Raw genomic sequence first — 24,711 nt, 5'->3', positions numbered from 1 at the left:
ATTCCACAAAAAAAAAATGCATATTACCTATTTTTAAATATTACCAATCATGGTACACCGGTGAAATGGAACAACGTTTTTCCCTCCTGCCCATTGATCACATCAGGACCCCCAAAACAGATAAAACTGGGTATATGTTGGCATTAATCCCCCCAAAAAATCATAATATGGACTCAGAAGAGGACTTATTACATACCTTTTATCCCTGAAATAAAACAAATCCTAATGCCCCAGTATATTGAAATGATAGTGTTCTTGTTTGAAGAATAACCAGGGTGTGTTTTGGTGTAATTTGTAGGTTATCTACGATGAGAAGGTCATGTGGTAAGATCCAAAAACAACTTTTCTTAATCTCGCAGCAACTGTTGTCTGATACCTCTTTCACTGAAAGTAAGCTGATTTCAAAATAAGTCAGATGTGATATTACCAATGTGTGTGTGTGTGTGTGTGTGTGTGTGTGTTGCAGGTGGGAGACCATCGTACTGATCTCCATGTATGGAATCTACATCCTTATCATGAAGTGAGTCTCTCTCTCTCTTTCTCTCTCTCTGTCTCTCTCTCTCAGTCTTCCTGTTTGTTTTGCCCTGGTCATGTAAAGGCACCCCACACAATGAACGACACAATATCTCAAGAGTTTTTTCAGGAAGGTCAAAATGAATGTGTGTGGCTGTCTGGGTGGCGTGGCAGTCTATTCCGTTGCCTACCAACACGGGGATCGCTGGCTCGAATCCCCGTGTTGCCTCCGGCTTGGTTGGGCGTCCCAACAGACAATTGGCCGTGTCTGCGGGTGGCATGCTGGATGTGGGTATGTGTCCTGGTCGCTGCACTAGCGCTTCCTGTGGTCGGTCGGGGCGCCTGTTCAGGGGTGAAAGGGAACTGGGGGTAATAGTGTGATCTTCCACACGCTATGATCCACACGATCTTCCACACGCTACGTCCCCCTGGTGAAACTCCTCACTGTCAGGTGAAAAGAAGCGGCTGGCGACTCCACATGTATGGGAGGGGAGATATGGTAGTCTGCAGCCCTCCCCCAAATCGGCAGAGGGGGCGGAGCAGCAACCGGGACGGCTCGGAAGAGTGGGGTAATTGGCCAAGTACAACTGGGGAGAAAAATGGGGAAAAGTCCACAAAAAAAAAAAACCCAACGTGTGTGTTTGTGTGTGTGTGTGTGTGTGTAGGTTCAACAGGTCTCTGTGTAGCTGGGTGGAGAGACACTTCAGTAGAGTGGGTCAGCCATGCCTGAGCAGCCTGAGGCGGCCCACCGCTGTCGGACACGCGGGAGAATGTGAAACGGACATGGTGCCGCTAAAGCCAGGTACACGCACGTGGGTGTGCAGATGTGATGTGAGCAGCGGAGAGGGAGAATGTTCCCTTCGCAGGTGATATTTACCTATTTGCTCATTTAAGACGGACTTCGCTTGACATTACTGCACAGCACAAGTGACATACAGCGTGCATCACAAAAACATCCTTCACACAGAGACACACATAGACACTGTTTGAGCAAAAAGCTAACCTCTGCCAGACTGGGTGGTGTTTAGGGAGGTATCATACGTGTGGAGTGCAGCCAACACGGATGGAGCAGGTGGGTGTGAGTGGCCTGCACTGAGCTAAAGGCGGGAGAGCTCGGGATTATTACAGAAGCCCTGAGAGGCAAGTCAGGAAAAGGAAATTCTGGTGATTAATTTACTAAGTGTCAGCTAAATTGTTTTCTCTCCTCTGTTTGTGATTTAAGAATAGGGGAAAAAAAAGGTTTTGCTATGAATTTTCTTTTTACAGAAATAATTTTCTGAGTTACTTTTTTCCCATCTGTAAAAACAGGCCCAAAAAAATGTTGGTAGGTGATTTTTTTTGTTGTTGCCAGGATCATTTTTCTAAAGGTTTGTTGTCCTAAGAGTCATTTCGGCCACAAGATTTTCTTTCCATCAGTGAACGCAGGTAGAAAAAAAAAGTTTTGGCAGATGAAAAAAAAAAATTTGTCGTTTGTTGTTGTAATACTCATTTCGGCCACAAGAGGCCGAAGCGCACCACTACCACGTGTTCTAACTGGCCCAGTAAGCACCCACTGGAATTACAACTTCAGTTTCTAGTTCAAACTGAGTGATATTCGGTCTGAACGACCTCTTTTCGCCTTCTCTTCAACCCTATGTTCCCTCATTCCTGTGGGATAGCTACCAAATAGGTTGGTTATATAATAATAATAATAATAATCAATAAATCAATCAATCATGTTGCATTTTATATAGCACTTTTCTAGCTGCAACAATAATAATAATATAATATAGGTTAGCTCATCAATCAACTAAGTGACTGACGATGTCACTTAGTTGATTGATGAAACATATCTGTCAGTAAACGTTATATCAAGGCGTTAGGGTAGCGTAGCGGTCTATTCCGTTGCCTACCAACACAGGGATCGCCGGTTCGAATCCCCATGTTACCTCCGGCTTGGTCGGGCGTCCCTACACACACGATTAGTCGTGTCTGCGGGTGGGAAACCGGATGTGGGTATGTGTCCTGGTCGCTGCACAAGCGCCTCCTCTGGTTGGTCTGGGCACTGGTACAGGGGGGACGGGGGACGGGGAACTGGGGGGGAGCGTGATCCTCCCACGCGCCACGTCCCCCCTGGTGAAACTCCTCACTGTCAGGTGAAAAGAAGCGGCTGGCGACTCCACGTGTATCGGAGGAGGCTTGTGGTAGTCTGCAGCCCTCCCCGGATCGGCAGAGGGGGGCTGGAGCAGAGACCGGGACGGCTCGGAAGAGGGGGGTAATTGGCTGGGTACAATGGGGGAGAAAAGGGGGGGGGGGCAAAATAAATAAATAAAGGTTGTGTCCAGATGAACTGGTGCAACCTTCTTTGATCACCTGCCAAAGCTTTTGTCCCCCCGTTGTTGAGTCACAAACACAGGAGAGAAATCGTTTAGATCAGACTCGGAAAACTGATCACCAAACTTTTTGTTCCTCATTTGCCTGTCAGGGCGTCCATAGATGATACACTGAAGAAAAGCAAACTTTATTGACAACAGGAGTCAGGCAAGTCTACACTAAAACAAACAAGAGATCAGCTGGCAGGGGAATGTCATTATTTTATCATCTCATGAAACCTTTTTTTTTTTAAGTGTAAAGCACAGCAAAGCCTGGCCATGCTCAGCCATATGTGTAGTCTGTTTCCACAGCACTCAAATACACACATGTGAAACCCCCCCTCAAATGTCAAGACACTCCCGGGGACACAATTCAGTCTGTCAACCAAACCTGTTCTGACTTCCCGTCTGCCGTCCCAACAGGCCGAACTAGAACGAAATTCCTTCTTTTTTTTTATCCTTCACTCAATGTTTCATCTCTGCCGCACCCTCCTTATCCTCTGGGTTGCGCTGACATTACTCTCTCCTTCTTTTCTGGTGGGTTTGCGTTCGTCTTCTCTATTTGTCTCTGTCACACTGTCCTCCCCTCCTCTGCCACTTTCTGCACACATTTTCTGCGTGTTTTGCCTTCACATCCATCCGTCAATCTGTCCATGGAAACCTCACGTCACCTGTCAGTCGTTCATCGTCCTTATTTCCATCTTTCCCATCCCCTTCCTCTCCCCAGCCATCCAGTCCTCCGTTAAAGCGTTTCTAAGATAAAGAGATGTGGAAATGAGGCAACACAACAACATAAAGGGAACACAACACAACCCAGCACCAGTCAGTAACATAACACAACATAGTGTCACACAGCGACGCACAACAAATACAGCACAACTGTAGTTATCCCTGTTGGAAATATATGTCATAAATCTGTGCTCTCTCCCTGTCTTTCTCTCTCATCCTCCCCCACCTCCCGCCATCCCTCCTCCAACACCCCAGACTCGTGTGCGGTGGCCGGTCAGGACTCGGGGGTGGCGATGGTGGATGAGCTGCTCGGCCTGCGCCCCCACCAGCTCTCCTTTTCAGAGGCAAGCCGGCAGATTCTCCTCACCTGACACACACACGCACAGACACACACACACACACACACACACACACCCCCGCATGACGCCTGGTAATCAACGAGATATACTGCGCCCAACCGTCACCGCTCCACCTTTCACCACGGGGGTGGCTGCTTGGTCGGTGTCGAGGGGAGGTTTGTGAAGGCGGGGAGGCAGAAAAGGACTGGAGGGGAGGCAGGCTCACGTGTATCGCAATGTCGCACAACATCACATGCTCATGGAGGTGACAGTGGTCCGAGAAGACACATAAAGGATATGCACGCACACACACACACACACACACACACGCACACACACACACACACACACACAGAAATGCTTGGTAGGATGCATGATATGACGCCGGACACTGTGGTACGTAGTCTAATCTAGTTTTTCTGTTTTTGCATTGCTAACACTAAATGAAGATGCCACAGCCCATGTTGTTTCCTGTTTCCTGCCATCCTCCTTTAACTACTACTACTACTACTACTACTATCACTACTACTACTACTACTATCACTACTACTACTACAACTATCACTACTATCACTACTACTACTACTACTGTCACTACTACTACTACTACTATCACTACTACTACTACTACTATCACTACTACTACTACAACTATCACTACTACTACTACTACTGTCACTACTACTACTATCACTACTACTACTACTACAACTATCACTACTACTACTACTACTACTGTCACTACTACTGCTACTACTACTATCACTACTACTACTACAACTATCACTACTGCTACTACTACTGTCGCTACTACTACTACTACTATCACTACTACTACTACAACTATCACTACTACTACTACTACTGTCACTACTACTACTACTACTACTACTACTATCACTACTATCACTACTGCTACTATAACTACTACTACTACTGCTACTATTACTATCACTACTATCACTACTACTACTATTACTGCTAATACTACTATCACTACTACTAGTAGTACTACTACTACTACTACTATGACTACTGTCACTACTATCACTACTACTACTACTACTACTACTATTACTACTACTACTACCACCACCACTACTACTACTATTACTACCGCTATTATCACTACTACTACTACTACTATTACTACTGCTATCACCACTACTACTACTATTACTAATACTACAACTACGATCACTACTGCTACTATTACTACTACTACTATCACTGCTACTACTACTATCACTACTACCAGTACCGCTATTACTACTGCTACTACTACTACTATCTCTACTACTACTATTACTACTATTACTACTACTACTACTATCACTACTACTACTACTACTATCACTACTACTACTACTATTACTACTACCACCACCACTACTACTACTACTACTACTACTATTACTACTACTATTACTACTACTACTACCACCACCACTACTACTACTACTATTACTACTACTACTACTACTACTACTACCACTTTCGGCTGCTCCCGTTAGGGGGCGCCACAGCAGATCATCCGTTTCCATCTCTTCCTGTCCTCTGCATCTTCCTCTGTCACACCAGCCACCTGCATGTCCTCCCTCACCACATCCATAAACCTCCTCTTTGGCCTTCCTCTTTTCCTCTTCCCTGGCAGCTCCATATTCAGCATCCTTCTCCCAGCATACCTTGCTTTTTCTCCAAACCGTCCAACCTGAGCGGTCCCTCTAATACCGTCCTCCTTTAATATTTATGTGTAATTCTCACATATCTAGGTGTGTTTGAAGGCCCACAACTCCCTCAAACCAGTCCTTAGTGTTGATATTGTGAGCCACAGTCTTTTCCTCAGTGTCATGTGCTCTTTCTTTCTTTCTCTCTTTCTTTATGACCCACCCTGCTCTCTAACTTACAGAGGCAGAGGCTGATTCAGGCCCGGGGCCTGGAGGAGGCGGGAGGTCCAGGGGAGGAGGCTGTTGGGGGATGTGGGCCGTGGGGAATGGAGAACGGAGCCGCGGCAGAGGGAGAGAGGCCACCGCTGGAGGGGGAGAGGGAGGCAGAGAAGGAGATGGGAGCAGACGCAGGAGGGGGGACACATCCCAAAGAGGAGGAGGAGGAAGAGGAGGAGGAGGAGGAGGAGCACGATGAGGAGGAAGAGGAGACCATCCCGTTCAGACCTTTTGTCATACCAGGTGAAAGATGTCCATATGTCCATATACACACACACACACACACACACACACACTAACCCACTGGGCAACGAGTCTGTGATTGTGTGTGTGTGTGTGTGAACATTCATCAACAGACTCTTGGTGTGCCCGTTTGAAGTGGCTGGTGACTTGGCCTGTTGGCATCCTGCTGCACTGTACCGTGCCAAACTGTGCCCTGCCACAGTGGCAGCGTTGGTACCTGCTCACCTTCCTCTCCTCCACCCTGTGGATCGCCCTCTTCTCCTACCTCATGGTCTGGATGGTACGACCCCCCCCACACACACACACACATACACACACACACACACACACACACACACACACACATACACATACACACGTATAGACAGACAACCTCTTTCCCTCTTTGCCTCTCAATAGGTGACCATAATCAGCTATACACTTGGCATACCAGAGGTCATCATGGGCATCACCTTCCTGGCAGCGGGCACCAGTGTCCCTGACTGCATGGCCAGCCTCATCGTTGCCCGCCAGGGTAGGTGTGCCGGTGTGAAGGTCTGTCTCCACATAAGTACAACACGACATTTCCCCCCCCCCCCTTTTCCTGCCTAATTGTACTTGGCCAATTACCCCACTCTTCCGAGCCGTCCCGGTCGCTGCTCCACCCCCTCTGCCAATCTGGGGAGGGCTGCAGACTACCACAGGTGGAGTCGCCAGCTGCTTCTTTTCACCTGACAGTGAGGGGTTTCGCCAGGGGGACGTAGCGCGTGGGAGGCTCACGCTGTTCCCCCCAAGTCCCCCCTTCCGCCCGAGCAGGCACCCGAGTAGGCACCCTGACTGACCAGAGGAGGCGCTAGTGCAGCGACCAGGACACATACCCACATCCGGCTTCCCACCTGCAGACACGGCCGATTGTGTCTGTAGGGACGCCCGACCAAGCCGGAAGTAACACGGGGATTCGAACCGGCGATCCCCGTGTTGGTAGGCAACGGAATAGACCGCTACGCTACCCGGACGCCACGACACTACACTTCAAGGAAAAGTGCGCCCATGGCAAAAATACAGCAAGTAAGGCAGATATTGATACAGATCAACGAGTCATGTGAACGATGGAAATGAAGAGCTCACACAGCTGATGTCTTTCACTGCTGGTCTAACTCCTGCTGGCTGCCCTACCAGTCACTTTCCACCATATTGTCTGTGGAAGCTGATTTGGGCTTTACGTGTTTTGCCTCTTCTGTACTGAAGAATGACATCGGTGGGGTTTCTCAGCGTTGAGTCTCTTCCAGCAGACTGCATGGTGCCTCCTAATGGCATCACAGCAGACATACAGAAACACTCAACTTTCTCATACATAATCAACCATGCCTGAAACTTGTCTAATGTGTGTGTGTGTGTGTGTGTGTGTGTGTGTGTGTGTGTGTGTGTTATAGGTATGGGCGACATGGCGGTGTCCAACTCCATTGGCAGTAATATCTTCGACGTGCTCCTGGGCCTTGGTTTTCCATGGGCGCTGAGGACTCTCATAGTCAACTACGGATCCGTGGTGAATTTAGTTTCCGTCCCCGCGTCACACTATTTATTGTTTTTATGGCATTTTCTGTCCCTACATTTGAACCCTTTAATTTCATTTCTTGACTTCATTTTAATCTTATTCTGTATTTATTCTGCCCGTAGAGTTTAATGCCATTTTATGCCTCCTCTAAAGCACTTTGAATTGCTGTTGTGTGTGAAGTGTGTTACACAAATAAATATGCTTTGACTTGACTACGGGGCGGCACAGTGGCACAGTGGTTAGCGCGGTCACCTCACAGCAAGAAGGTCTTGGGTTTGAGCCTCGGGGTAGTCCAACCTTGGTGGGTCGTCCCGGGTTGTCCTCTGTGTGGAGTTTGCATGTTCTCCCCGTGTCTGCGTGGGTTTCCTTCGGGGGCTCCAGTTCCCTCCCACAGTCCACATGTAGGTCAGGTGAATCGGGCGTACTAAATTGTCCCTAGGGGTGAATATATGTGTGTGTGTGTGTGTGTGTGTGTGTGTGTGTGTGTGTGTGGGCCCTGTGATGGCCTGGCGGCCTGTCCAGGGTGTCTCCCCGTCTGCCGCCCAATGACTGTTGGGATAGGCTCCAGTGTCTCACGACCCCAACTGGGATAAGCAGCTTGGATAATGGATGGATGAATGGATGGACGGATGCCTCGTCTACATCCCATACAGAAGTGGTTGTTTTTGGCTTGTAACTCAAAAAACAAAGGCCAAAGCATGGTATTAGGACCATTTCATAGCACGCACCCTATTTTTGGAGACTGTATGATGCGAACATCTTTAGTGGAGTAAAATGAGTTGGGTTTTTATTTAATTAAAATTCAGCACCAATAGAAAGCAGTGGAAAACAAACCAGACCTTTGTAAAGGAAAGCATCAGCCGTTACCTTTTGGTTGCTGGAAATTCTTTTCCTTGATTTCCAGATGTAAAAGTTGCAATGCGGTGCAGTTTGTAAGTGACACAGACATCGCTGCGCTCATGCGTTCTGTTTCATTTGGTTTTAGGTGTACATCAACAGCAAAGGCCTGGTTTACTCGGTGATTCTGCTGTTGGCCTCCGTCACATTAACGGTGAGCGGCCCTTCATTCTCTGCCGTAAAGCTACAGCCCTGAAGATCAGCGTTTGCTTTTTTTGTGGGATTTTTTGTGTGTGTGTGTGTGTGTGTGTGTGTGTGTGTGTGTGTTTAATTTACAGACAACTACAACAATAATGCAACAATTGTCTGGGCCCTCTGAATCCTAAGGGTCCATTCAAAGTGAGACAGAGACACCAGTGCTGTTGTGTCAGCACCTTCCCCACCGCCCAACGAGGAAAAAATCAGGGCGAACCGGAGTTGTAGCATTCGTTGTTATATTAAGTGTTGGTGAAGCATTGGTCTTGTTCTACTGAGTACTTACTGGATGTACTAAGTACTTGCTGGATGTACTAAGTGTACTTATTAGGCACAACTATTTTGCCTCTTCTTCAAACTCGCTGCTTACCCTTCAACATTAGGCTACCATGGTGAAGACGTAAACCACTATGTGCCATGGTCATGTCTCACACTGACCATAAAGATGGAAAAAACTGAACAACAACAAACGGATTCATAATTTGGATTTTCTTAGATTGGTTAATGTTTGAGTAATTATTATTATTATTATTATTATTATTATTATTATATATTACTATTATTATTAATTGATTTATTATTAAATATTGTTTAGTTAATGACATGTAGTGGGTTTCCTCCAGGGGCACCAGTTTCCTCCCACAGTCCAAAGACATGTAGGTCAGGTGAATCAGCCGTACTGAATTGCCCCTAGGTATGAATGTGTGTGTGGGCCCTGTGTGATGGACTGGCGGCCTGTCCAGGGTGTCTCCCCGCCTGCCGCCCAATGACTGCTGGGATAGGCCCCAGCATCCCCGCGACCCTGAGAGCAGGATAAGCGGTTTGGATAATGGATGGATGGATGGATAGTTAATGTTTTGATGTGTCAAGGATGTTTGTTTGCATGTAAATGATTTGCAACTTTAACTGACTATTCCTCACTACTCATGACTCACCATAGCAATGTCTGATACTCTCTCTCTCTCTCTTGCTCTCTCTTCTCATCTTCGTCCATGATATATACATCTTCTCCATCTACCATTCCCTTCCTTTGTACACAGGTCCTGTGTGTCCACTTGAACCGCTGGAGGTTGGACCGCAGACTGGGGCTCTGTCTCATGTTCCTCTATGCCATCTTCCTCCTCTGCTCCATCGGCTTTGAAAGGCTGTAGAGGATACACACACACACACACACACACACACACATACACATTTTGTGACATTTTTCTATCTTCATTGCTGCCAGTATTGGTAAAATATGTGGACTGATGAATTTGCATTTCATTACACGGTGGTATAATGGTACACTGAGTATTTTCCATAGTTTTATACCAAGCACTTAAAAGCCCCACATTTTGTGATACTGACCCACAATCAGCGGGACAATCCACTGTCACTCTGCACATTTGTTAAGTATTGTGTCTGTACAGCACTTCCTCTGCTTTTCTGGTTTCAGAAGATGATATTTTGATAGGAAGGAGAATGTGAAAGGAACCCAAAACCATTTTAGTTTACAACTGCCACAGGTGACCTCAGTGATAAAATCATCTTGTGTTTATATGTTGATTTTATTTGTTTATCGTATGTGTCTTTAGCGTAGAGTTACTTCTCGGTCAGTGCGGTTGTTTTGTAGAGCGTTTTAATGTGCAGTTCTTACCATGCCTTGGTGTGTGTAGTCATATTTTGACATAGCATGGCTCCTGATGATTGCACTAAGCCACTATTGTCATGGCTGTTTAAAAAGTAGAAGACCCCTCTTTCTTCAGAGCGTCTCTGCACAAACACCCTGTTTTTGTGCTGCCTCACACCGGAATAAAACCCATTCTATACCGAGGGTGTTGTAGGAGGCACTTTGCTGCTGTCTGGTGAATATCTGTGTTTGGAGAGAAATCTAAGTGTATGTTTGCTGAGCGCAATAAAATGCCATATTGTTGAGATTTTTATTCATGTCCTCATAGTTGACAGTGTGAATGATTGCGTGAGATTCCACAATGCTTATCACTTATTGGTCACTGCAGGTGTTACGTCCAGGTTTGTATTTTGACTTTTCAACATAAATTGAAAAGTTTACCCTGCGTCCTGAGGTTTACAAGAAACCATTCAGAGGGAACACCATGTAAAACAGAGTCTTAGTCTCTGTATATTAGATGTAGAGAATTTCCCTTGACTGGTGGTCTAACACTAGGCTGTTTGGTGAAACTAATAAATCAGAGCTGTCACTATTCCCAGTTAGCGGCAATTTCTGAGGAAAACCACCCTAAGATATGATTCAGATACTTGCATAAGAATTTTACCAATCTCTTTCCAGTAATAATCTTCTTTCCAGAGAAAGTCTGAATCACAATCTGAAATCACTTTCACTTCAACATTTAAAGGGGGGCTCCAATGCAAAACAACCACAAGTTAATTTAGTATGACATCACCGCTTGTGATGGTTGTGGTCGCATTTTGACGTTAGGTAGGTAGCTTCCGAACAGATCTGGGGTATAAATGGTGATTCAGGGATCTTAGTCCGGGTGACTTTGTGGAGATATGGGTACCTTTCTTTTTAACTTAAGCTAAACATATATTCTGAAATCAGCCCATTACAACCACAAGCTCCCACATCTTCAGTCTCAATGAAGCAGCACCAGATAATCCACATCAACATGAATTTTGTCTCTGAGCTTTGCTGGGAAGTTTTTTTGTGTTCTGCAAGAAAACTATAGATGCATAAAACCCAAGTTAACAGACCCAAAATTAAACAGACCCATTAAATCTGAAGATGAGTTGGTGGTATGATCATGTTAACAGACATTTCACTTTAAAATGAAATAAAAAAAAAAGTTAAAATAAATATGAAGAAATACTTGCCAGACACTGGTATTGCAGTTACAATGACGTTTTTATTTCAGTACGGCTAAAATCAGTTTCAATACCAAAGGAACGTAAAAAAAAAGAAAAGAAAAAAAGTACAGCATCTTACCAATACAAATAATCATAATGGAGGTATACGACATGATATCAAAATAATCATGGAAAATAATTCAACTTATCACCTTCGTAACAAAATAGAAAAGGTCAATACAATACATACAATGTGATAGCAACTATTTCCAATTAATGTTGTTAGCTATACTGAATACTTTACAAAGTTCTACTAGAAAAACTCCCCATACCAATGGAATATCAAGTAATACACTGTGTAAAAATATATAAAAAAAAAGATTTGTGAGTGTCTGTGTGCATTTATACAGGTGCAGTTGGCATGCAAATCTGTCTTTGAGATAAACAATAAAAGCAGCTATATAACCGATGTAATATGATGAGAACTGGGTGAGGGTAGACCCACCTGTGTCATGGCGATTAATAAGACTGGCTCGGGTGATAGTTACTGATGGTCATAGAAAACTAGCACAAGACAGCTTCCTGAACTAATAGGGCCGCATCAATATTGACAGTGGTTTCAGATGCTAAAATGAATTAACAGTTTCAGAGTTTCACCAACATCCAACCTAATCCTAAAGAAGACATCCATCATTTCAGCAATCCAACAAAACCAGATTCCTTTTGTGCCCTTTTGCACATAAGGATGCCGTATCCCTCTAAAACTAAAGGCCACATTATAGCTCACTTGTTTCTATTTTCGTGACTCGGAACCAATGTTCCAAAGACTGTTGTTCAGTGGAATGAATTGACCAGACAAGTACTCCGTACCTGCCAAATACTCAAGACTAGAGCTCCAAATCAATGTTGGCAATGAAAAATTGGTATAGAGCAGTCCTAATAATAATTTTATTTCTATTGATGAGTAAGGCTAAATAAGGTCGCACTTCAGCTAATTGCTGAATGGGCCAAAGTAATGCGTTTGTTTACCAGGGCAGCAACGAAATTTATATCACCCTATTTAAACGTCTTGTTTCAAACCGCCTGTGTATCAGTATGAGGTGTTACTCAATAAGATTCTGCTTTCTTCAGAATAAATCAAAGATGGCCTTCATGCTTCTGAGAAAGTGAATGCTGAACAAAGCAATGAGAGAAGTCATACCAACATGTTAATGTTGTGACTATGGACCTTGGCACCGATGGATCCCCTGCAGGGAAACCTCTTTAACAGAGAAATGCTCTCAAAGACCAGACAAAAGAACACAGACAAACACCACTACAAAAGTCCACTAACAGTAATTAGAACAATAATAATAATAATAATAATAATATCCTTTTTGACAGTTGGATCCTTTTTGAAAATCTCTACACGTGTCACTCCCCTACCCCCCTATGCAGTGAGTAAAAATAGTTAATTTGGCAAAAACACAGACTGCCTTAGCAATTCACAACCTGTGCCTGAGCGCGAAGGTGGAGGCAGATAATTAATTAGCTGTGAGGCTAATCCAGCAGTGACGCTCCTGGGAGCGCCCATTGAAACAGTGGCTGCTATAGTTACCATGTGCTCTATGTATATTTCGGGTGGGTAACAGTCCAAAAGAGTATGTGCATAAATATATGTACATATGAGTGTTAGAAAGCAAGCCTCGGGGTTTTGGCAGCTGTGTTGGTAGTGAGTAAATTTGATTCCTGTGTCTGCAGATGCGAGGTCTGTTTTGAGAGAATCTCCCTTCTCTGATACGGTTGAGACGACCGCTGCTTTTGCTGATCGTCGATCTCGTGCCGCTAAGTCCGAACAGAGTCCGTCATCTCCAGAGTGAGGTGAGTCTGATGTGATGTGTGGAGTTGTGGTCCCATTGCCAACAAGGCGGGGCTAAGTGTTGAATGACAATCACTCAGGGGTGGAGCTCTGGTTCTGCTGGTATATGGAGGCTTTGTCCTTTAGCAGAGCCAGGCACAGGTGGCAACTCCAGCTCCCTGTGCAATAAAAACACACACATAAAAGGCTGTCTATCCATTTGAATGATTATTCCTGTTACTATATAACAGATGTGAAAGGGTTCACGTCATCCAGAATATATAGCTTTTACAGATAACAGAACTTTGAACCCATTTCCACCTGCAGGCTACATTCGGATACATTATCTGGATCAGTGGAAAAAAGTCGTGTTGTAACATGTAAACGTACAAAGTATGCATTGTGGTTGCATCTTTGATGACAGTAGATAAAACTGCCATGTATTCACCCACTTGTTTACTTTGTATAAGGCACACAAAAGAATGCATAAATACCAGGTATACATGCAGAGGGCATGACCCGACTGTTCGTTAACCAGATAACATATTGTACATCTATACATACACGGCACGATAATACCCAGTGTACTTTTAAGTCTTCTGAGCTTGACTGTTAGGCAGACACCAACAGCCAACGAACCATACTGTAATCACCTGCTGAGAAACAGCCATGTTATCTGGAATACATTAGCCTGCAGAAAGTGTCTGAGTTTGTTTAAGGAACCTTTCTGTGTCGCCTCACCTTCTGGGGGTTCAGTCATCGGAGGGCTGAGACAGTACATGTGGTAGCCTCTGTCGCAGTCATCACAGAACAGCAGCTGATCCTGCGGACAGACGTACACACAGAAACACGACAAAATAAGCTGGATGACATTTGAAGTGGAATTGAGACAGTTTACAAATGATATCAGTCCAACATATTTAAAATGGCATTCATTCCGTCCACTGGCCAAAAGTCCAACAAGATAGATATTTATGACTTCTGCCAAGGAAAGGCTGACAACATATTAGAAAGAGGTGTTGGATTTTATTGCACTTCAGTGAACATCATGGAATAAATGTTATTCTCCAGTAAAAATCTAAATGAATCAATTTTAGACTAATTCATCTATGATAAAAGTGTTAGTTGGCAGAGAAAATATTAGTGGCAATCACTGATTCGTGATTTTATGGCTTGACATTCTAAGAAACGTCGCCGTTTCAGTTTCAAATTTAATCTGCTTGTTAGATGTTTTTTTTAACAGGCAACCTGCTTCAAGGGGAGAAGCAGGTTTGCTCCCATATTGCATTTCATCAGTAAGTACACTGCTATGAAGAGTGTACTGATAATAACTGAATCAAACTATGGATCAGGACAAAAAAGAGGCTCTGGGCTTGTGACTGAAAGGCCACCAACTAAAATGTTTTATAAGTTGTAATGAACCTGGGTGCTGGGACAAAGGAGCAAACTTCTCATTTGGTACAAAAAATAATAATAAAAAAGGTAGAAAATTTTAAGAACCAGTCTAAGATCACGCCAGCTTGTGGAGATGAAAAGTGAGAGCTCACTGCTGACTGATCCTTCCTACTGATCCAGAACAGAAGAGCAACACCCAAGGTCCTGGACTGACCTTGCATGTGGTTGTTGGGGTTAAATTAGGCTACATGGAGTTTATTTGATTCCTTACACATTTTCTTTAGCTGGGGGGGGTATAATAATGTCAGCAGACTAAATGAATTGCATGGAAAACAGGGCTAAAGGAGTATGCATGAAACACAGCAGAGCTGTGGATGTGACTAGCTGGAAACATAGAGGCGCTCACGTCATTCTCAGACGTGCCGCAGACATTGCAGCACTTGCACTCAATGCACTGCCAGCGGTAGGTCTTCACTGCCGCCATCATCACCGCTGTGAACTGCAGACAGGTTGGGTGGCCTGGGGGAAGCAGAGATGCGCTCACAGCAAAACAGGTGGAACTGCATTCACATGATAACTGCACAGTAAAAATGGCCTATGTTGTCTGAACAATGGGCCATTGAACTTCTAACTGGGTGATTGGGGGACCAGGTTTGGCCATCTTGATAATGTGTAAAAAATGATGACATGCACGATGAAGCTGTAATGTAGCAGGGATTTGTCAATACCTGAGCGTCCGCAGTCAGAGCAGGACACTAGCTCCTCTGATTGGCCGGTCTTCTGGTTTAGGGAGGAGTCACCCAGGCAGAAATCACAGTAGTCATTTGGCAGAGCCAGACCACTAGGACCCTTCTTAGGTGCTGAATAGAACAAAAGGTGGAAGAAAAGCATTTAAACAGCTCCTAAGGATTTCTCTCTCTCTATAAATTGAGTTATTAGTTTGTTGAAACACTACTCCCACCAATATATCAAAATCGAATGAGTCCCTTGCCATCTATCCGAAGTGTAAGCAATGCATCCTACCATAAGAAGAGCACATATCAAAGCTGTTGTCTAATGCAGATTACACATCAACAGTGATGATAGTTCAGTTCTACAGAACTTGGTCAATAAAACCTGATACACTTGCCTTTTTCAGCGACTGAAAGAAACTACAATCCAAATCAAAACGAAACCAAACGTAGGTGATTTACCCTCTTCCAATCCCAACTTGCATTCACAAACACAGTGGCATGCAGCAAAGGAAAGAGATAATGCACTGGATTGATTAAAAAAAAAATTATGAGTGATAAGCTGAATGACAAAAGGAATCCAAACTGCAAGCATTCATCAGCCGGTGAAGCGGGACAGATTGAACCAACATCCAGTCTCATGTGCTAAAAAACTTGCATTCTGCAGCTGCAACCAACTCAGGGTGAAATAATAAAAATGGAAAATATAGAAAAAGAAACAAAAACACACAGGGGAAAAAGGACAAGAATGAGAGAGAGACTTGCTTTTGTACAAGCGCACATACACTAGCACGCATGCACACAATGAAATCACCCCCCACCCCCCTTCTCTCAGCATTAGAGTGTGACTCACTCTTCTGCTCCTCAGGCTGGCGAGGAGTGGGTGGTGCCTCGATCTCCTCTCGGTCCTCGCCCTCCTCCTCCGCCAGGTGAGAGTGTGTGTAGTGGTAGCTGAGGCCTGGACGGTTCTTGTAGCGTTTCCCACAGACTGACATACACAGATGGTGACACAGGAGTGTTACAGTAACGGCGTCAACGACCTTCGTCAACTACGGTCAGAAAAGGCCCAAAGTAGATCAGGGAGAAACAGCGCCGCTCATTGTCCTACAGCCGGCTCTGCTTACTTTTTTTTTGGCATTTCGTGTTCAATTTTTCAAAACAAACTCTACTCGCAGGTCATACCTCAGAGTATTTCAAAAAGAGACACAAAAAAAAGACAAAGAAAAGAAAAAAATAAAACATCCAGCATCTTCCAATTTCTATGTTGTCAAAGTTGTAGCACTTCCAGACAGGGTTTTTCAGGTCAAAGCATGCATAACGGTAGGTTTATCTCTTTCATGGGCACACACATCTTAATTGCTTTTTCATATAAAAAAAAAATAATAAAATAAAATAAAAAACAAAACAGAACCAGTTCCCTCTCTGACATGCCTACACACACCGGCACACTGAGGAAAGCGTATACTCACTGTCACAAGCATATGGTTTGTCCCGCTCCTCCAGAGCTGCAGCGGCAGCCTCCGTCTTCTTCTTGCCATTCCTCTCACTGCGACCCTGGAGACGTGTGGGGAAGACAAAACACCGTTAGCAATAAGAGCTACATAACAGATGTGATGTCAGTGCTGCAAAGCCTGCAGTGTTTCCTTCCAACACCTTTCCAGCAAGGGACCCAAAAAGGTGCTGAAATTCCCTCGCTGCTAAAAGAAATTTGAAAAATTCACAGTTCATCAGTACTTACTGCTTACCCAAATCCAGCAACTGTCTGTCAACTCCAAGTACATTCATAAAGGAAAAAAAAATATGTAGACCTGGTGTGAAACAAAGACTCCATTTTCTAAAAATGATTCTAGAAATAGTTCTTGGAGGCAATCCTGGATCCAGTAAAATGCCTAGTTGGACCAGCCCTACATCCAAACCTTGTTAGAGAAATATTGTAGTGACTGTTCTATAACCTACCAACAGGTGGTCATTTTAGCCATAGCGGACACCAACACAGGTGACTTGATTACGGATAATTTGGATGATGCTAATCAAGTCGGACCCTCTGGAGGAATGACTGGAAGACAGGATGAGAGATTCACCTTGGATTTGCTCTTGCCTCGTCTCTTGGGGGTCTCATCTTCAAAATCCTCATCATCCAGGTCATCCAAGTAGTCGTCGTGGTCTAGAACTCTCTACAAAATGGGGTTTGAGAGAATAGGTGGGTGTTAGGTGAGGACAAGCACACTCCACTGCTGATTTTCCTACAGCGATACTTCCACATCTCTGAGCGTGTTAGCACAGGGGGCACTAATCTAGATAGGTTACCTTGTCAAAGCTCAAGATCATTTCATTTTGGCAGTTTTTCTTTCATAGTTTTCCACATGATGTAATTTTCAAAGTTATTGTTTTTGGTTCCTGGTCGCTTTGGTTCAAAGGATGAAGAGTTATAAAACAAAGGGAAGAGCTGGAGAGTAAAATCTATGCATAGCCACATCACTTTGAAAGACTATAATTTACAATTGTCATGAAAAGTAGAGAAATCAAATACAGACTGCCATCGGCCTATTGGCAAATAAGATGGCCTTCACTGACGGCAGTGGCCGATATTTATCTGTTGTGTCACATCAATTTTAAACTGGCTAAATGTTGTGTTGGTTATTTGTGGTCTGATGCCGGGTTCACACAGGAGGCAGAAGCGCCACAAAGGGCCGCGACGCGGTGCCCACTTCCTTCCGCTGCCCATGTTAACCAATTGGGCGGTTCAGACGGGATGTGCCACAGTGCCGAGCTCCACGGCTGGCTCATGATCTGCAGTGATAGTTTAGGCGTCTGGTCTCTTTTCTCTGTACGCCGTGAGCGAATCTGGCAAGAAAACACAGATAAATGAGCAGAATCGCTTGTTGACCGGCGCCGAGAAATGCACTTCTGGTGTGAGCAGCCATGCTCCTGCTCACAAGAGAATTGACATGTCGTGGCGCCGCGGACGGTGGCCTCAGTTCTGCGCTCTCTTGTACTTTTTCTGTTTTTGTTTGTTTAGTTTCCAGCGCCCACTCACTGATCACATACTGCAGGAAAGAACTTTTAAGCCTCCAACTGTCCACTGGACAAAATGAAAAGACTTTTTTTATCGACTTCAACTTAAAGTTTTAACGAAAGTCTTGCCGAGCTTTTGGCTGGGGCAGCTCATTGTGGACTCCGACTACGACGCCGAAGGGGTAAGCGAACTGGAGCGCTCATTAAACTGCGACAGCAGGGATTTAGAACAGTGCTACCATCAATTCACCTGGCAAATGTCTGCTCTCTGGCCAACAAGATGGACGAACTCCTACTTTTCCAGATCTGCCACCCTGTGCCTCGCCGAAACCCAGCTTAGTGAGCATATATCGGGACAGTACACTTCATCTGCCGCAGTTCCGACTCCTCCGAGCGGACCACAAAACGGAGCTATCAGGGGAAAAAAAGGCATGGCGGCATATGCTTCTACATACACGAAGGTTGGTGTATGGATGTCACAGTGTTGAAGAAATCATGCAGCCCTCACTTATCTTTTCCCTTGACTGCAAACCAATCGATTCAAAGCCGGAATTTTCATCATTTATCCTGGTCAGTGTCCATATGCCACCCCAGACCTGTGTTAAAGAGGTGTTAAAACACCTGGCTGATCAAATTACAAACATGGAGCGCAAATATCCAGAACTGCTTCTCATTATCCTTGGGGATTTTAACAGAGCAAACCTCAGCCACAAACTGCCAAAATACAGACACCATGTTAAATGTCCCAGCAGAGACAAAAATACTCTGGATCATTGCTACACAATATTAAAGGATGCCTATCCACATGTATCAGAGGAGGCATGTGGTAGTCTGTAGCCCTCCCCTGCTCGGCAGAGGGGGTGGAGAAGTGACCGGGACGGCTCGGAAGAGTCCAGTACAAATGGGGAGGGGGAAAAATGGGGGGGGGGGATCATTTCAAATATTTATCAATGTAATTTTAAAGTTTTAACCTTTCAATATTGGTTTGAAACCCAAGTTAACTATATCTTGAATTCAAAATGAGGGTAAAATGTCCATACAACACCTATTCTCCAAGCTGTTCTCTAAAAGCTGGCATTTTTAGAGGCTGCAACATATGAGAGCAGATAGAAATTCAGTCAGGGAATTTTTTTTACATAAAGATGACAATTATGCTTTAAAGGAAAAATTCACTGATTTTCTTTTTCTCCCCAATTGTATACGGCCAACTACCCCACTCTTCTGAGCCGTCCCGATCTCTGCTCCACCCCCTCTGTCGATCCGGGGAGGGCTGCAGACTACCACATGCTTCCTCCGATACACGTGGAGTCGCCAGTCGCTTCTTTTCACCTGACAGTGAGGCGTTTCGCCAGAGCAATGTAGCGCGTGGGAGGATCATGCTATCCCCCCCCCCCAATTCCCCTTCCCCCCCAAACAGGCGCCCTGACCGACTAGAGGAGGCGTTACTGCAGCGACCAGGACACATACCCACATCCGGCTTCCCACCCGCAGACACGGTCAATTGTGTCTGCAGGGATGCCCGACCAAGCTGGAGGTAACAAGGGGATTCGAACTGCCAATCTCTGTGTTGGTAGGCAATGGAATAGACTGCCACGCCACCTGGATGCCCCAATTCACTGATTTTCAACCTTATCTCTGTCTACCTGTGCCAGGGATAGCACATGAAAAACAGCTGCAATTGTTCCCGATACGTTTCTACATCTCCAGTGTGTGTTTTTGTGGCCGCCAAATAATGGATCATGATGTCATTTGGCGGTCAGAAAAACTAGAGCCTAGCAGCGTTTCTAATACTCTAGTATGCTCAAAACATTCTATGCAATTTGAAAAATGGGAATCCCAATATCCTAATTTTTGTTGGTGATGTATGTTTTAATAAAGAATTTCTAGTTGAAAAAGAAAACATTGCTTTCATTAACATTTTTAAATTGGTCTAGGACATGTGTCCATCGGTTCATTGTAGATTTATAAGCTTATCAATTACAAGTTAATACCCAATTAATTATGACTGACTACAGGTTAGAAGAACTTGCTACAATTTGTATCCCTAAGTTGTGCCCCATCGGATCAGTCAGTTTCACTGGTATAAATCTAGGGGGTGGACAGCCAGTCCAGAGCCTAACCTTGCGCACACGTCCAGACGAGGTGTGGCTAGATGCGGAGGCAGCAGCCGGCTCTGCTGTGACTGGATCGTCCTCGGGACCCCGGGCATCTGACGCACCTCCTCTCCTGTCTAAGGGCTCTCCCTTGAGTAGGGCTTCCAGGCTGCTACCATCCACTGCTCCTAGGGCATCACGCTTCAGACCGAGCTCAAGATCTGCTGTTTGAAACATGCGCACAAATCATAATCATCATGCCTTACACAAGCAAACCCACCTTTTAAATGACGCAAACACAGATAAACATCAAATCCCTCACAGAGTTCTGCCAAGTACTGATGATTATGATGACTGGCAAACAATTCAGTTTAGTACCTGAAAAAGTTTTTTATAGGCCTAACATACAGCACTACATTTTAATAGACAGAAAAACTAATACTTGAGAAAATATATAACTCTGTCTGAGAAATTCTGACATCATTTGCAGCTTAGGAGTGTGTTCCCAAAGCATATTCAACTGTTCACTGAGTTAAAAGGTAACCTGGATTACCGTGTTTGTTTTCCCCATAATATAAAATGGAAAGGGGGTACTGCAGATAGAACACACAGCTACCCACGAACAAAGGATATGTCTGTTGATGCTTCAACCCTACCAACCCACAGTGCAGCCTAACCCACACCGCTATGGTGAGAGAACAAAGGTTTCCATTTGGGCCAGCTGGATATTGCTGGTACCTGCTTTGAGAGGGGGAAAAGCCAGGCGCGGGTCTTCAGGAGGGTGGGCGCGCCGCTTCTTCCTCCAGCGGCGTGCTGGGTAGGTGTAGAGCTGTCCTGGAGCTACGCCTGGTGAGACAAATACATATGCAGGCAAAGACATGCACACAGAAAAGGAGGTGCATATAAGTGGGGAACTGTTTTGTTAAAAGCATGACATCTATTACTAAATTTCTGACACCAAATTTTTGGAATGGATTTTGTTACTGTATTGTGGCTGTGTTCTGTGTACATGACAGTGTTCTATTATATATATATATGTGTGTGTGTGTGTGTGGTGTGTGTGTCCACAGGATGTTGCAATGAAACCTTTGATGTAGCCAATCACACACACACATATATATATATATGATTGGCTACATCAAAGCCAATCATATGAGAAGCCAATTATTAGAGGCAGCTTTGATGAGCCAAAAGGGATTCACAGTAGCTGGTTGAATATTTGGAGAGGGGAAGAAGGGAAAACCTCAAAATGTGCATTCAGTGGATATTTTGAATCTAAAAGTGAAAGAAATTAATAATAAAAGGTACAAATCTAAATGACTTCTATTAGTGTAGTAACATTTTTGGCTGTGTTACAAGAATATCTATGGTGATGACACTTCGGGTTTTTTTTTCCTATTGTAATTCAGATCACATCTGCTATGACAAACAAAAAATAAAAAAACAACAACATTGATTTATGGCCCCTGTTGTACTGTTTAGTCTTCATGTAGAATCAGACCTGCGCTCCTGTGTCTCTTTTCCATCCAGATGTAGCAGTTGGACTGGGCCACACCAGTTTGAGAGTCCAAGAAAGGCATGAGGATGCTGCGCTCAGCACACAGGCGAGCGTTGTAGCTGTGGCACTGTTCCATAGCATCTTTGTAATACTGCTCTCCTAGCCTGAAATGTTGGAAGTCAGATACTCAGGTCAAATAATAAAGACAACAAGTAGAATTACAAATGATAGAATATGAGTTCAATGTGTACTGGTTCAAAATCATGGTCTGTTTCCCTAAAAATAACTTCTGGCTTTAAACTCAAACCTTTCTCTTAAAAAAAGACACAAAACCTGCTGTTTAGCCATTGTCCCATAATTTAAAAAAAAGTGTTCACAGGGGAGGATGACCGCGGATCCACTGGTCACAGGTCTGCATGCAATACCGCTCACTTAAAATCAGCTGTAGACCAAAGAGTTACACAGTGCTACAAACCGTTTGAATGAAATATTCAAAGGTCTGTTAAAATTATGTAAACTAGGGGCATCCGGGTAGCGTAGTGGTCTATTCCATTGCCTACCAACACGGGGACCGCCGGTTCGGATCCCCGTGTTGCCTCTGGCTTGGTCGGGCGTCCCTGTGGACCCAATTGGTCGTGTCTGCGGGTGGGAAGCTGAATGTGGGCGTGTGTCCTGGTCGCTGCACTGGCGCCTCCGCTGGTCAGTCGGGGCACCTGTTCGAGAGGGAACCGGGGGGAATAGCGTGATCCTCCCACGCGCTACGTCCCCCTGGTGAAACTCCTCAATGTCAGGTGAAAAGAAGTGACTGGCGACTCCACATGTACCGGAGGAGGCATGTGGTAGTCTGCAGCCCTCTCCAGCTTGGCAGAGGGGGTGGAGCAGTGACCGGAACGGCTCGGAAGAGTGGGGTAATTGGCCGGATACAATTGGGCAGAAAAAAAGGGGGGGGGGTTATATAAACTAGCTTTGAGGCACTTTTGAGATAGCTGGCACAGAATGTAGATTGTGTCATGAAAATCAACAATGGTAAAATTTAAGCCTCAGAAAGCTGTTGTGTTACATAATACAAATGATAGCATTTGGCTATGAATTCCAGCTGGGTTAACGTTCAATTTTACAACACTCTCTGGCAATGTGTTGATGCATGCGCAATAATCCAGGTAAGAAAATCAAAGAAGGTTGAATCAGATGAATCAAATGAACTTATTCAACCTTCTTTGACTCTCTGGCAATGCACACGTAAAGAATATTGTTCTTTCCAGTGACGTTATTACTTATTTAACAGCGTCAACAAATTTCTGTAGCAGTCCTGTCAAGTTTTTACAATAACATAATGAGACTGCATTTCCAGCTCTTCATAATTCAATGACTTATTTATATTCTCCGTGGTCACCGATTTCCGATTGTTCGATTTTGTGAAATAAATAGTTAATTGCAACGCGCGACATTTTTGCATTTTCTTGCAGAAATGTTCATGACCACGTTTGTCTTCACAGTGATGAATGGACCAGTGCCGGAGGACATGAGAACAAAAGGTGATTTGTCTGCAAAGCCCCTTGTCTCAAACAGAAGGCGTCCGCCAAGAAAAACTTAAAATAAAACCAGTCATTCCTTCGCCTTTCAGTCATTGACTGGCAGGCATTATCGTGTGATTAAGACACCGGGAGTTCCCCTGGCCACTTGGTTTACTATTTCGTTGTGGGAAACCATTACCCACTCAATCAATCCACCAGTACGTTCAGTTAACTGCTAAAACGTTAGCATAGCTCGGCGGATAACGTTATTCTCAAGGGAAAAACACCGCCTTCCAGATTTGATGAAGGCTGCAATACTTGGATTTTTTTTATACACTACGCTGCACCTCGCCGAACACTTTGTCCTATATTTTATTATATGGTTATCATGTGTGTCTAAGCTTTCGTTAAATAAAGATATAAACTTACACTTTCACAACACTATCGACGGCCGCCGCCATATTTGCTCGATGCGGTTGTTGGTTTTTCCTGTGCGCATGCGCACACCGCTGCCGTTGCGGGCCACTGTCGACTTTTCAAAATAAAAGCAGCTACGTGTGCAAAATGGAGGGCAAAACGAGATGTGACGGGACTGGCATCGACAGAATCTGAAATGTAAAATGGGAGTTCTGATTTAATTCTCTTTGCTTGATCTACATTATGAATGCTCATACAAACGGCGATGCTACCCGATAAATAATCTAACGCTGTAAAAAAAATTAAACATTTCTCTATTATTGAATAGTTCTATGATGGCCTGGCGGCCTGTCCAGGGTCCCCGCCTGCCACCTAATGACTGCTGGGATAGCCTCCAGCATCCCCGCGACCCTGATTAAGGATAAGCGGCTTGGATGGATGGATGGATGGATGGATGGATTATTGAATAGTTAAATGAAGTAAATTAACCGAATTACAGAGATGGTTGTTAGTTTTTGTCATGTCTTTTATTCAGCATTGTCACAATTGCAATAAAGAATATGTAACCATGACAATCACAGAATATCTAGTCAAGCAGATCATAATACAAATAATAAACTCATAATAATAGTAATAAAAATTATTTAACTTCACACAATAGTC

The 24,711-nt window shown here is 44.4% G+C and overlaps 2 protein-coding genes across 3 annotated transcripts in view; one reads left to right on the top strand and one right to left on the bottom strand.

Moving 5' to 3' along the window:
- The window catches only part of LOC130109384 (sodium/potassium/calcium exchanger 3-like), a 19,134-nt gene extending 9,230 nt beyond the window's left edge, over positions 1-9,904 (top strand). The window contains exons 6-15 of the mRNA XM_056276273.1: positions 299-324; positions 467-520; positions 1,179-1,315; positions 3,849-3,937; positions 5,841-6,117; positions 6,231-6,397; positions 6,517-6,631; positions 7,530-7,642; positions 8,637-8,702; positions 9,784-9,904. Coding sequence (XP_056132248.1) covers positions 299-324; positions 467-520; positions 1,179-1,315; positions 3,849-3,937; positions 5,841-6,117; positions 6,231-6,397; positions 6,517-6,631; positions 7,530-7,642; positions 8,637-8,702; positions 9,784-9,894 — 1,155 coding nt within the window. The 3' untranslated portion in view covers positions 9,895-9,904. The remainder of the gene's footprint in view (positions 1-298; positions 325-466; positions 521-1,178; positions 1,316-3,848; positions 3,938-5,840; positions 6,118-6,230; positions 6,398-6,516; positions 6,632-7,529; positions 7,643-8,636; positions 8,703-9,783) is intronic.
- A 1,689-nt stretch (positions 9,905-11,593) lies between these two features.
- dpf2l (D4, zinc and double PHD fingers family 2, like) lies at positions 11,594-24,092 on the bottom strand. 2 transcript variants are annotated; one of them, XM_056282377.1, is made up of 11 exons: positions 24,061-24,092; positions 22,121-22,281; positions 21,358-21,465; positions 20,647-20,843; positions 17,593-17,685; positions 16,981-17,065; positions 16,365-16,499; positions 15,509-15,640; positions 15,187-15,299; positions 14,127-14,208; positions 11,594-13,564 (listed from the first exon to the last, which is right to left on the bottom strand). In XM_056282377.1, the coding sequence occupies exons 1-11, from the start codon at positions 24,090-24,092 to the stop codon at positions 13,479-13,481; spliced, it is 1,224 nt and encodes a 407-aa protein (XP_056138352.1). In that variant the 3' UTR covers positions 11,594-13,478. The 2 variants fall into 2 exon arrangements, with proteins under 2 accessions (XP_056138352.1, XP_056138354.1); XM_056282379.1 differs by having other exon boundaries at positions 20,647-20,840.
- Positions 24,093-24,711: the final 619 nt, after the last annotated feature.

Source organism: Lampris incognitus, chromosome 1 (genome assembly GCF_029633865.1).
Source record: "Lampris incognitus isolate fLamInc1 chromosome 1, fLamInc1.hap2, whole genome shotgun sequence".
In the NCBI taxonomy this organism is placed as follows: domain Eukaryota; kingdom Metazoa; phylum Chordata; class Actinopteri; order Lampriformes; family Lampridae; genus Lampris; species Lampris incognitus.
This window is presented reverse-complemented; position numbering and strand designations above follow the sequence as displayed.

Coding starts and splice junctions, on each gene's coding strand:
- dpf2l (XM_056282377.1), bottom strand. CDS start 24,092: ATGGCGGCGGCCGTCGATAGTGTTGTGAAAGT. Junction 22,282..24,060: donor GTCGATAGTGTTGTGAAAGT/GTAAGTTTATAT, acceptor CCAACATTTCAG/GCTAGGAGAGCAGTATTACA. Junction 17,686..20,646: donor CGTCTGGACGTGTGCGCAAG/GTTAGGCTCTGG, acceptor CCCATTTTGTAG/AGAGTTCTAGACCACGACGA.